We start from the raw sequence: 14,379 nt of genomic DNA on the forward strand, positions 1-14,379 counted from the left end.
CACTACTCGCTGTGTGCTCCGCTCTCTCTGGCCCACTCGGCCTGGCCTCCATCCCGGTCACTGCTCACCTTCCTGCCACACACGCCGCACACATACACAATGGAGTTACCTAATGCTGGTGGTACTGCTGCTAATGCAGATTTCATACACAAATGCCATGTTTGACATGGGATAATAAACGTGTTCAGCCCGCATTTGCTCTGGCAAGTTAATCCCTGGTTTTCACTGTTGACACAGACAGTTTACTGTTCGACGTTGTGCATTAATACATAGTATAAATACTTTATATTTCATCATTTTATTAAAAGGTTTAGTTGCAGTTTTTGACTTGAAATCAACACAAGGGATGATTTTAGTCTTTATTCTATATGTATCAGAAAGTACATGCACAGACAGGGGTTGCGCTCCATAGCAGGGTTGAGAGGTCAGGTTTTAATGATACGTGCTGGTTCAAATCAATGGCAAATGTGAATCCATCCAAGGTCATGAAAGGGGTATGAAGGGTAAAAAGTTGTCCCTTTTTAGAGAAGAAAATAGTAACAGCTTGTTAGGGCATTCATGATTGTCTTGTAGTTCTCATTCCAAACGTTACATTTTGGCAACACTGCTCATATCACATTCCTGAAAACGGTTACACATCTTGTACTCTCAACACGGCAGGTGCATATGCTTGACTGAGCATAAACAGTCACTTATATATATACACACATTTTTCAAACGTACGCTTTTCTTTCCCACGCATATGAGTATATATGCTTTTAGTTACGTTCCTGCTCTCGCCTTGTTTGTGTCTCTTAGACGCTGCAGCACACTGGCGAGAAGGCGAGTGGGTTGTAAGCTGGCAGGAGCAAACGCGTTAAGTGATTTAGGAGGTGTGTTTGCTAAGGTGCTGTGAGAAGAGGCATTAAAGCTATGGGGAATTAACGGACCAACTTCAGGCTGTGAGACAACCCCCCCCAAATATTCTCCAGACTAATGGTGTTCTACGTCTGTCTGTCCCTGGGATTTATTCAAAGAAACTCCTGGCAGGAAATGTCCTTTGTTCGGCACCTGAGTATGAGCTGGAGGCTACTTCATCCATCTACTATTTTAGAGGCTTTCCTCAGCAACCCATAAGATTAAAGAAATAGAAATATTATCATCTTGTAGTTATTATGTTGAGCTAATGTTGTTTGGCTGCTTTTTAGTGCTGGGTAAAGTAGCGTTCAGTTGGTTTATCAGGGGCTTTTTAACAGCTGGAAACGAGGCTGGTGAGCAGGAAAACTGTGAACTGAACGATGCTGAAACCCTCTGCAGAGCTGAGGAGAACTGCAGGGTTGGATGATTCTCTGTAGCTTTGTTACTACGACCTCCCCCTTTCACATACAAGTCGATCCATTGTTTATAAAGAGATATTGATCAGTGCTGGTTTTTCTGGTTCCAGATTTGCTGCATTTTCGTAGTTGTCGTACATTTAATATCTTTGCATTTGGAGATGTTTTCATCGTTTCTGAAATTTGATCCACTAAATACTGAAACTAACTGACGAAAAGGGGCACAGATTAATAGATAAATAATCAGTCTTTGCAGGTCTAAAACTAACCTCCATCTGGTAGTTATTTGCAGAAAATGTGTGGTTGTCAAGTTGGCAAACTTGCGTGCCAGCGCCAAAACACTGCTGTTTCAAATTCTGGAAAGGCTTTAAGAAACAGGGATGCCTGTTTCATAAAACACTGCCCACCTAAAAGTGCTGTTTCCCTGTGCATCATTACAGTTTCACAACCAAAGTAGTTTTCTTAAAGAGGTGTTAAAAGACACTATCCCTATTTACGTATTCAGAAGATATGTTTAAAAGCACTGGCACCGTGACGAGAATTCAATGACAACATTTACTCCCAGCCCGTGCATAGTATATTGGAAACAAATGCTTTTAAATTGTTCTACCGAAGACTAGGAAGAGCAGACAAATCTATTTTCCTCCTGCTCCTCCTCTTCACTCTGCAGGCTGGAAGCATGCAGCCTGTCACTGGCACTGCAGTGAGCCCAAACATGATATGACCTAAATAAACCAGTGTGTTAGGAGAGAGCGAGAGTGAGGGATGAAGCAATATTTTTCCTCTCTCACTCAGTCGTCTTGTTTTCAAACACTTTACTCTACTGCAGGCTACAACTTGTGCTCAGCCGAATGCATACACACACACGCACACACACACACATATGCACTACTTTTGTATTGGTTGAGCTGCAAAGGTATTTGGCTTTTCCTACAAAGCAGGTGCTTTCACACATCTAAGCACCTGCTTTACACCTTGTTAGTGGTCTACTCTCCAGCTACAGTATGGCTCAGGGGTCATGATTGTTATTTTATTGTTCTATTGTCTGTAGGCAACAGACACTGAGAAAGAGAGGTGTTGGCTCCACCACACAATAGCCAGAGTTTTCATTACGGAACGTGTGGTGGGAAAAAAGGAGACAAAAATCCACCAACAGCCAAAAACCTCCGCTTGAATTTGGCCGGTGTCTTGCTAGGTTGGCCACACAACCACTCATTTGGCCCAGTGACTAGGCGTCACTTTACAAGTCGTCCTTGTTCATAACATGTAGTTGCGTGTGAAGCAGCAGGCTCAACTTTGTTTTGTTTCTTTTGCAGGTGCACTCAGACTATTTTGAAGTGCAGACATATGCTACGTCACATGACAGATCCAGGCTCTTGAGATGTTTCTTGTGTCCATGGTCCACACCAGGGCTTCCCCCCCCTTCGTTTGATGTGTTTGTGTGTTTCGGTGTGTTTCGGTGACCTGTGCAGGGCTGAAAGCTTCATTGTGTGCTACCCACAGAGCTAGAGCCTGACACGTACAGATAAGAGAGCCTCACCTCAAGCACACTTTCTACCCCCAGCCAGTACTGGCTCACAGGACAGGTTTCACTATGTAAACAGACAGCTTGGTCCTGTGAGTTTGTGTGTGTAGTTAAGTAGGTGCATATGTGTGTGGTCGCTGTGAGCGTGTGTGTGTGTGTGTGTGTGTGTGTGAGTGAACCCTGCTATGTTGCTGCTTGTTCTTGTGTGTGTTTATGCGCGCGGACACTCGGTTCTCCTGGATTAAAAGACCTTTAATCCAGCTCGATCCTCATCAGCTCAGAAGTTAATGGGTACAACTTGTTAGTCAAGGAGTACACTCTCACGTGTTAAAAGTTAGAATTGCGCGGCTCAATGACTTCTGGTCGTCGGTTATGAGTTGCCGAGGGAGATGTGAGCCGATGTGAGCCGGGCTTTCGATGATGGATGCACCTCTCAGTTCTACTTTGGATCAGCGGCTTTTAATTGGATCTTTTGGAGGCTTTTTTGTGCCTCCTAATCTCCTCCCAAAGCCAAGAAGACATACATGCACAGTTTAAAGTAGTGCTCTTAGCCTAATTAATTGTGCTGTTTCAGAGACTTTCAGCCTCTGAACCTGCACAAGTGAGTCCAAGACTCAAAACCTACCATACTCGACATGAAGAGAGTCGTGACCCTGGTTGTGCATTGTAAACATTCAGCTACCAATGCACTCCAGTTCGATCTGATCTTCTGAATAAATTTGACTAATCTGCACATTTGTATGTGGTTTTGCTTGCCAACATTTAAGGTTGTTGAAACCGCATGTGCTTGTTGCCCTGTGGACTTATTTCAGCCATGTTTACAGCAGTTACTTTGGTGTCTGAACACAGAAATCAATCTGGGGGTTGTACACAGCCCTGGCGCTGGATTGAACCGAGCCAATGCAGCCATTTCTGTGTCAGGTGACGTTAAAAATGACTTGCCCACAGACATTCAACTTAATTTCTAGTTTGCCCAGACATGTTGTTGTTGTCGTCATGTTAGCTATCGTAGCAGAAGAGTTATGGCTGTCTGGAGCTGGTGTGCTCGCTGTGGGAAAGCCATCTGTCTGCATGTTAGCTGTGCTGCTGCAACTCTAGCAACACTAACCCACCATAGAGTTAACGGTTATTCATCTAACTAAATCCCCTGCAGGAGCCTGACTTCGTGGTCAAGATGTTGAGTGAAGACACCCTTAACTGTCTATGGAAATAATCTGCATTGTCATATAACTGTAATATTGTAGCGCTGATGTAATCAGCCCATAAAAAGTGCTCTCAGTAGGAGCAGCCGGCTGCCCTCAGTGTCCTCTGTTCTCTTTTTATTTGGGCCGTCTCGACTCGTAACACTACAGAGACTTAGCTCCAACGCTTTTGTTCCTCCCTGTGCACTGATGTTAGTATTTAAAGCGTTCCTATTTACAGGCACTAAACAGGATGCATGAAAGTGGTAGTCTTGCGTTGTGGCTTAGCTTCTTATCCACTATCAAACTAAGGAAGTTGACTAATTTCTGTGTTGACATACACCATTGACTGCACGTGAATTGGTTCATTTCCCAGACTTACAAACTTTTGGTATTACTTAATATGTTCCGCTGTCACCTTTTTTAAACTGTTGCTCTGTTATTTCTCCAGCTTTCCAGTCAGTACAGCACTTCTTTATTAAGCTGCTGCTGACAGCCCAATTTTCACCCTGGGACTAATAAAGTGTCTCTCACCACTCACAGGGAGCTCAGCGATGAATAAGCTACGGCAGAGCTTCCGCCGGAAGAAAGACGTCTACGTCCCGGAGTCGAGTCGGCCGCACCAGTGGCAGACGGATGAGGAGGCGGTCCGCAGCGGCAAATGTAGCTTTGCAGTAAAGGTGACTCCCCCTCATACATAAACACACCTGAATACAAAACCTCTCATACACAATCTCACACACACACACACACACACACAGAATGCAGTGCTGACCTTACTGTGGCACACTCATACCTCTGAGAAACCTGCACGCTGCCCAGCTCCCCAAGGACGCCGCTTGTGATTAATCATAAGCATTCAGAGACTTTGAGCGCAGCTTTTATCTAGGTTGCAAGATTATCTGCTGGCGCCTTCCAAACCTGTGGGATGTGGGCGCACAATGGATTTCTGGCCTCCAAGAGTATCAAAAACCACTTGAATCATAAAGTAAAATGTGCAAAATTAAAGAATGCATTGGATTAATAACCATTCAGGGACACTTCGATTGGGGCAGCGCAGCACGTGACTCAGCAGACGACGCCGTGCCTTTCTTCACACAGTATATGTCTTCAGTGTTCCGGCCGAACTGGACGTGCTGTTCTGCGGTTGATGGAGTGGAGAGTTGGCTGTATTTTGGCAACACTGCCTTCCACTTTTGCAAACAGAAGTGCAACGGTACACTTCCTCTCATCACATAGTTCCAAAAGCTCTCCCTCACTCTCACTCAGAATAAAGGGGAATTGAAAAACCGCAGTCGAGAAAGAGAAAGTCTTCCACCACATATATGAACTTTGGTGCACGGATGTGGATTGTACATTAACTAGCGTAGCACCCTTGTGTTTGCTTTATCCTGCTTCCTTAGAGCAAGAAAATGGGAATTGAAAATATGGTAAGCGTAAGGAGGTGGAACGTGGAAGAGACGGTAGTGAGAACGTTAAGGAAGGTATCAGTGGAGCGGCGTAAAAGACTACCTTGAGTTTTCTGTTTCACTAATAGAGGTGTGCATGTGTCTGTTCGTGGCTTCAGTTGTTTGTCTTTACACTTCAATGTGTGAAACGCCCAAGCTTCAAGAGCTCCTCTAAGCTGTCTTCCAAATGCCCCCGACCCACAAACACACACACCCCTTCTCTCCCCCACCTGCTCCCCATAAATTGTCTCCCTTCTCTCTACACAAAGCTATATTTGTTGATGAGCAATTACTCTGCTCTTTCTTCACACTTCTTCAAAGGTATAGATCAACTACTTCCTACATTTTGCTCTTATTTACCACTTTCTTCAAGTAGGAGCACTCTTTGATCTTAGTCTTTAAAGAGACTTTTACAAATGGTCTTTTCAAGGTAAAGTGTTTTTTTTTATTCTCCTAAAATGCTCTGCCTACATAAAGTGACAAAAGAACAAAACAAAACTGGGTTGTGTGAATGTAACCAGCCAGTGGGCAGACCTGGCCAAATTTAAAACTCAGGTAACTGACCATTGTTGCAGGTTCTTGCTCTAATCCTCTAGTAAACTGTTAAAGTAGTCTCTAAATTACAGATGAGCCGCTGTGGGCAAAGGAACAATTGACTTATCTCTCACTGTCATGCTTTCCTTCTTGTACTTGTTCTGCAGCCACACACACACACTTGTCCACCAGCATTTTTTTCCCCCTCTGCACTGGCTTTCATCGTGCCGGTGCAACCTACCATGCTACTCTTCTGTGTCCCTCCTCCCCCTCCTGCTCCCTGCCTCCCGCTCTAGGTGCCTCAGAGGAGCCCGGTTGCGTGTGGGTTGGAATAGTTGCAGTGAAATTACCACCGACTGCCGCACTGAAGAGTAACCAATAGAGGGTAGGAGAGGGGATGCAGTAGAGGAGGAGGAGGAGGAGAAAAAAGAGGGGACCTGGGTGACGGTGGAGTCATGATGTGGTGAAATGAGCCTTTATAGTTGTGGCTTGGGGCTTCCCCCACTACATAGTGCATTAAACAAGTATAATATAAGCCCTGTTCTCCACTGATTACCATGTCTGAGGTTTTAGCTCTGTGCCCAGCGTGCTAGTGGTGTGTCATATTAAGCATTTGTGTTTCTATGTGTGTAAATTTAAGCATTCAGCGTGTGTTGTTTTCAGGCTGAAAGTGCAGTGACAGGCAGCTACTCATGATTCAAGGTGACTGTCAAAGGCATACAAATGTAGACGTTTCTGTATGGAAATGTCTGTCTTATGAGACTGCTGAAGGCTGGAGATGGATGTGAGATTAGATTAAATTGTTTGTGTGTGTTGCCTACCAACAAAAACAAATGAGAAGCAAACGTGTTTACATGTCCTTGGTTCACTTAAATTGTTTAAACTTTGCATTTGTCTGGAAATGAATGTGCATTTTTTGTGTTAGCTTGTTTTCTGCAGTTTTTCACACATTGGAAAGAATGAGTTTTATAAGGCTGGGTAAAGCATGGATTCTTTATTGAATCTGACAGAATTTTACACTTAAACTGATTTATGGCCAATACGCTGAATTAATTCCTGGAATCCATCTGGATTACATCCAGAGGTTTTACACCGAGGAAGCCAACTCCAGTTAATTGATATTGATATGGTTTGATATCTATGTGTATATGAAATGCGACCTTGTACCCATGACACCTTTAGAGCTTCTGTGCTGGAAGTGATCTTAACTGTTTTTTATTACTTTTTGACCGAGCCAGGCTAGGTGTTTCCCCTCCACTTCCAGTCTTTACTGCTAAACTAACTTAACCAACTGCCGGCTCCAGCTTACATATTCACCCTACAGACTTATGACCAGAATCATTCTTCTCACCTAACTCTCTGCAAGAAAGCAGATAAGGATGAAGCATTTTGTAATAGAAGTAGCCCTTCACAGCTGGAAAATCAACCCCAGGGGCAGGTAAACGCAACATCAAACACAATAATACAAATATCATGATACATAAACTACATCTAATCCCACTTTAAGATTAGTACCAAGTGGAACTAATCCTGGTGTGGGCCCACAAACAAACCTGGATTTCAGAACCCTACACATGTACAGCACACTGTTCAGGAGATGTGATCAGAATTGACTTGCATTAGTTGATCTGTTGAAAGTGAATGTATCAGCCCCCCGATTGTTGCCGCAGTTACTAACAGGATGGAGTAAGATGCTACAATAAAGCATCTGTTGTGACACTTCACGCCTCCCTTGCGTTTACTCATCTCACCTCAGCCACGTCTCCAGGCTGATCCCCTATTAGCGACGCTGCTGCTTTCATTGTCCTCACTACCCACAGCTGCCCCCTTGCATCAGTATTGTCCTCAGCACAGCAAGCGTTTCCTCGTGCGCATCTCTGTGTGTTTTACGCGGATATGTGTGCACGCGTACACATTTGTATTCTAATATGCCGACAGTGTGACTCACATCTGTGGCGTCACACTCTCAGAATAGCAGGGCCGGAGGGTGGGGGAGACGGGCGTGGGTCAGCGTCACTCGGTGTGTGTATCTATTAAGGAAAGGGTAAGGACTTCCTCTCCGGCTCCACACACACAATAGCTTCTGTGGCGGTCAGGGTTGTGAGTCCTGAGCGACACGCAGCCGGGTGATGCTGCTTTAGGTCCAGGACGAGGGGAGGAGGGGAGGGGAGGGAGGTTTCGAACTGGAGGAGGCGGCCTTTTTCCGTTCATTCGGTTGCAGTTAAACCCACTTACATAGGATTTCCAACAATCTCCCGATTTGGGTTGTTGCATGGCGGGAGCTCAGGGTTGGTAACTGGAGCAGACGTATGTTGTGATCGATCATTCACTACAATTTATCTCTTGATTAATTAGTCACTAGATGGCCGTTGTAAAAATGAGTTGTCCTTCAATGTGTGGCATAGTGATTCAGCCTCCTGCTCTTCATCCTTAAATGTTAATGTTGTATAGTGTATCTTTTTAAAGCCGTTGGTGGAGGGAGTGCACTTAACAACTGTACCTAACTCCCAAGTGCACTAAGAACTGAGAGAACAAAATCTTAAAATGTCAAAACTCTTTGTAATTTCATGTTAGACAATTATATAGTTGGGACTTACCATGTTGCACAATAATTCATTATTCATACCGGAAACATTACACAATTACCAGAAACTTTTTCAAGTCGTTTTTTTCTGCGGCTGACAGGATTACCTTGCCTTATCTCAATTGTGTTGTGACAAGCATCTCTTGGGTGGAGTTTTCTGAAGGCCAAAATAATAATATATCCGACCTAGGTCGTGTTTCCGCAGAAACACAAAGGATCTGGTTATATATTAACCATTCTGAGCGTACAAGGAAAGAGGTGTTTTCCTCATGTAATCCCCTCCTCATAGAATCACATACTAGCTGTTAGATTTACTTGACCATTTAAGTGTTTAGCATTTTCTCCATAGACAAATTTAGGAATCAACTGGGGAACAATTGAACTGCGATTGACCTCGAAATGGTAATTAATGAGGTGTATAAATCACCAGTGTCAGCCTACCACGGGATATTAGACAGTCTGGACTCATTTAAATGCCCGATCTCCTTCCAGAGTTTATTATTGTTACCTTACTTAAACTTCAGTAGAGAGCCACAGGATAGGTTTGTCACAGCATTACTCACTCTCTCTCTCTTTCTGTCTCTCTACCTCTCTCTACCCTGCAGTACTTGGGACATGTGGAGGTGGAGGAGTCCAGAGGCATGCACATCTGCGAGGATGCAGTGAAGCGGCTGAAAACGGTAGGTTTCACTAGAAAACCCCCTCCATACTTCCAGGAACGAGGCTGCTGAATACCAGACATCCTACTTCCTTTTTTATCTCTTCCTTATCCTTTCCTTCGTTAATTTCCTTCTCTGTGCTACCAAACATCCTACTGACTCCTTCTAACGTTTCCTTTTTTTTTCCGTGGCAGCCCTCCATCTGTCACCAAGCAGTTTTGTTGTTTTTAGCGTTGTTTATTCCTGCCTAGTTTACTCTGTACAGCGAGGCCTGAGCGTGGCTGATTGTTGCCATTTGTCAGTAAGGGTCTCCACCCATCTTGACCCTCAGACAACCTCCAGGGGTGTCGGGGGCTGTTCTGAATGTCTCTTCCTCTCTCTCGCACACTGTCCCAGCCAGAGGAGATAGACATGTACTTCCTGCTGCAGTGGATTCCCGCGGAGTTGTGCAAAAAAACCGAATTCCAGTTTGGGGAACAGGGGAGGGGAAGGGGGAAACTATGGCGCAAATGCTTTTCCATGCTGTCGATTGTTTGCCAAGGCCCCACCCAGGTCATAAACTCCCGTGGGTAAATGAGGCTGATTCTCAGAAGTCAGGGCCAAACCTGAGTCGGCAAGTCCGCTTCTTGGTGATCCGTCTCTATTCAGGAGTATCAGCACGTCATACCTGAGTCTCAGGACAGAACTAATTTGGAATTCTGTGCCAACAAAGGTTATGAAACTCCTGCGTGAAGTGTCTGAGATTAGCTTTCAGTTTCACTTTAAATGACTCAGTCTAATTGTGAATTCCCACCCTGTTCCTTCTTTTCTTAATGCCTATTCTACTTCTTGCTTCATAAAATACTGTAAAGGGCCTTTTAGTCGTTTTGCATGTTCGACTCAATGAGCTGTTGAGAACTACTTGAGCCATCAAGAGCCATTTGTTAGTTTGATTATACCGTAGAACATGCTTGAGAATCATTTCATATTTTATGAGTACAATTTAACAGAGAGTAAAACACTTAAATTTCCATGCTAGTTTAAACAGAACAGTATAATAAAACAGAAGTTATCACACACACAGTCTTACATTTATACAAAAGCATATATTTTCAAACTAATGTCACATTCAAGTATAAGATCAAACACACATATTAGACACAAAAGCACTAGTACATACATCACTTGTATGAATAAGCTGCACAAAAGCATGTACAGCACAATGTTACTGTGCTTATTTTTACTCACGCACATGCACACACTTGTAGGAACCCATGGCAGCATGTCTGTGAATTTTCACAACCTCACAGAGCGGTACAAACCGATAGGGCTCACCAGCAAATGACACAAAAACACAGACAGGAAGGTAGTTCGGCCGGAGGAAGAGCAGACATACAGTACATGCCATATACCCACACAAACATACATACTTGCTTGAACACACACACGTACAAGCCTAATGAACACACACGGCAGCACCTACACACTAGTGCCTGCTTGATGAGGTCACATGGTGTACACAGAGCCTGAGGCTGTGAGGTCTTATTGAGTTACAGTCATTTTAACAAGGCGGACAAAATGGAGCCAACTCAAAAAGAGAGGCGTGTGCTTCTGCCTCATGTCCTCCTGCAGGCCGCGACTATCTGACCCTCCTCAACCTAATGACGTTTCCTCCTCAGACTCCTCCGCTACTCAGCTCCCTCGCTTCCTCACCACTCAGAGGCCTTATTTGTAAGCCAGCACAGGCACGGCTTTATTATTGATCCAGGTTTATAAGTCGGATGGGAAGTTTGCCACATTCAAAATGCCAGTCAGGTGGGCATCATTTGGCATCAAGGTCCTCTTCCACACACTTCCTGCTAAGTGGTCTTTGTCCAGTTGAGCCCTGGACCTGCCTGAGAGGCTCACCTTACAGGAAATGCAGCAAAACAATCACTGGTGGTTGACAAGTGCAGACTGTGTTCTTAGATGGTCCCCATTCATTCCGATAAAAGGAGCTGACACACTGCAGATTTTTTTTCTTCCTGCTTTGTTTCCTTGTTGTGTGGTCCCCTTGTGCATGAGTATTGTGTCTACTGGCTGATCCCATAGAAATTCTATCACACAGGAACAATAGTATTTAGAGGCTCTGGGAAAGCAGACAACAAAAACAAATAATTACATCCTAACAATTTTAAAAATTCATTATATTGAAGTGTTTACCAAGATTCTCAGAGCAGAGTAGCAGCAAACAGAAACACGTGGTGCTGCACAGTTAGTTTTGTAATTAGGTGGATTTTTTTTGTTTAGTGTTAAGATTTCACAGTGCAGTAACAGAAAATATATATACAGTATACAGTATTACACTGTTATTATCATTATCAGTTACAGTGACCCTTAAAGGAATCAAAACAGGCGTTTTATTATAATTTCACAAAACTAATAACACTAATACAGTAGAATTCAATACCGCAAATGTGCACAGTCTGATAACTGTAATTTCATACCACCGTATTCCATGGTATTGGTATACTGCTGCAACCCTAGTAAAGTCTATAGCCTGCCATGCCGTTAGCCTGTGTTGCTATGGCTACAATGACACAACTAAAAAAGAGAAGTGCAAGGATTCGACTGACAAAACGAGGATGAGGTTTGGCTCTGGATTTCTCAACTCATGATTTAAATTATAGATTATAGTTCAGCCCTAATGCCGTTTGAGGTCTGTGCAAACAGTTTTACAGTCGTCTTTGTCTTAATGGAAGAGGGGGTTGGCTGTGCTGCCTAGAGCAGAGCACAGCACATATACAGTGTGACTGCCCCTGATGCCACTTATCCATGTTAAATCTAGATTGTCCAGACTAGACGAGGGCCACCCTTTTAAGCAGATATACAATTAGTGAGGCCCCGATAGATCCCAGTTCATCCTCACTGACTCTTTAATAAGCTGTTGCCAGGCAACAAATACAGTTCCTACCGGCGGAGAGAGTGTGCGTTAATATTGCTTCACTGTAAACTCTACTTCCGAAAAGTAATAACTAAATTTGTCAGCAACCGGGCCCCACACCTGTAGGCACTTAATATCGTGGCTGATGAAGCCAGACAGCAGCCACAACACCAACACAGTCTGGCAGCATCAGCGCTTAAGGTCTTGGAGTGGGCAAGAGAGATGAAGAACAACAGTGAGTGGGTGCCCTCTGATGAATAGGAAGATAGAAAGTGAAAATATGTATGTGTGTGTCTAGGTTTCCCTGCACGCGTCCCTGTGCTGGAAGCTGCATGTTGGTGGTCGAGCTGTCAGTCAGTGTGTGTTTGTGTGTGTGACAGCCCCAGCTCTGAGCCCACTCCATTGTATTCCCAGCAGCCTTTGGGACGGTAATGAGAGTTTTCTCACTGCTCCGCGACCCGTGACTCAGAGGGGAGGATGGAGGTGGGTGGAGGAGGAGGAGGAGTAGGAGGAGTAGGCTGCACTGCGGCACCATCAACCTCCAAACTGCTCTTTTGCGATGTCATCATGACGTCACTTCCTGCTGCTGTTGGCCGGTGGCCCGGGGTTGGAGGTGTATTCTGTGTTCTTAGCAGCGGGAATGTTTTAACTGTTACTCAGGAGCTCTTAGTGACCTGGAGTGTTTCCTCTGTGTAGACTGGGTGGGGCACCCCACCAGGAGATGCTGACATGCTGAAAGAATTTCAATTGTATTTTGTACATCAACACCCAGTAGCCTCAGGGTACATCATTGACAATGTGCATCAGACAGCGTGTATATAAGTTGGTGCTTTTAAGACTTTTAATGTCACATGGTATTGAAAGCTGCTTCGAATGCCTTTCCACCCTCACTCGAGGTGTTTCCTGTATAAACACCAAATGGGTGAAACCACAAAACAAAACCCACAGCTCAACTTACTAGTACTGGGAAATGTGTTTTATAGGAAATCATCCTCCTTCCTATAGCTACTCTGGAGGGTGCTGGTTTTAGAAACATCTCTACTGTCCATTTCAAAGCGTGTTTCACGCTCGTAGCGAGATGTTACACAAAGCAGACCACTGACGGAGAGGTTGCACAAGATGTGCGATTCGTCGTTGCACATCCTGCTGGTGATTCGTGTTTTCTTTGGGGTGCAGAAATGACTGTAAACCACCAGCTTGTGTTACCACTAAGGTTTTGGTTGTGCAAGGTTAATCATATATGGAAAAAAAAGGTAAAGTATGCACAATATTATTTTTTTTGCATTTTCTATCAACACAGAAGTAAAGCTTGTTGGCTGCAAAGTAATCTTTCTGCTTCCGTTGTTTCATTTTTGCCTTATTGACTTCTCCTTGATCTTTCAAAACTCAGCTATCCTTTCTGCCCAGAAAGCTTTCTCCCCTGCTGTAGTTTCATCCCAGTTCACACATTGAATACCTGAATATTGTGTTACCTTTTTGTTCGTGTTATACATTTTTTTTGTCTTTTTAAGCAGGTTTTTATTGTGGTGTTGCAGAGAAATACCTCCAAATCCCCTCCCCCCACACTGCCCTTTCATTCTAGTTATCTCAACCCTATAGAGATTCCCCCCCTAACCATAGCTTACTAATACTAGCTGTGCAAGCTTTATTGTCATCTGCATGTCTGTGTGGCTCTCACAAACACACACTAACCAAACGCTTAGCTCATACCCAATGAATCTCTGGTGCTGGTTAACACGGTAAATCATGCATTAACATGGTGCTCGGAGTGCCGTCTCCACCACGGCTGTGTAACAGGAGCAGAGTGGCACTCCTTTTCACAGCTTATAGGGAGGAGAGGAACTCTCAGAGAGCGGGGGAAGAAGGGAGGATTAAGACTAGGCCGGGTCTGGTTGTGGTCTCTTTTTGTGGTTGTGGCGGCCTAAACTTGACCCCTGAGTCTGGCTGACCGGTGAGTAGTCACAGGTTTGACTCAGAGGTCAAACTGCCGTCTGTGGGAATCTGTTTCTGTCTGCTGAACAACCATTGAATGACCATGTCTCGGTCTAGGAATCACAGGAGAAAGAATAAAATGGGATTTGAGATTATCCCCTCCGCATACTCGCACAGACGCACACCTGAAGGTCTGCCATCTTTATCTGCTCAGTCCAGGCAGCTGGGTGTGCTGTTTTAGCCGTGGGTCTGTTGCAGTCTTGCAGGGTTGTTGTTGTTTATTTAAATCACAGAAGAACCT

The 14,379-nt window shown here is 44.4% G+C and overlaps 1 protein-coding gene across 5 annotated transcripts in view; it reads left to right on the forward strand.

Moving 5' to 3' along the window:
* The window catches only part of numb (NUMB endocytic adaptor protein), a 40,395-nt gene that overhangs the window by 18,038 nt on the left and 7,978 nt on the right, over positions 1-14,379 (forward strand). For all 5 annotated transcript variants that reach the window (XM_035673800.1, XM_035673803.1, XM_035673804.1 and 2 more), the window contains exons 2-3: positions 4,563-4,699; positions 9,191-9,265. In XM_035673800.1, the coding sequence (XP_035529693.1) occupies positions 4,574-4,699; positions 9,191-9,265 (201 nt within the window). In that variant the 5' untranslated portion in view covers positions 4,563-4,573. The remainder of the gene's footprint in view (positions 1-4,562; positions 4,700-9,190; positions 9,266-14,379) is intronic.

The sequence above is a fragment of the Morone saxatilis genome, unplaced genomic scaffold (genome assembly GCF_004916995.1).
Source record: "Morone saxatilis isolate NCDOM2014 unplaced genomic scaffold, NCSU_SB_2.0 Contig3, whole genome shotgun sequence".
Classification (NCBI taxonomy): domain Eukaryota; kingdom Metazoa; phylum Chordata; class Actinopteri; family Moronidae; genus Morone; species Morone saxatilis.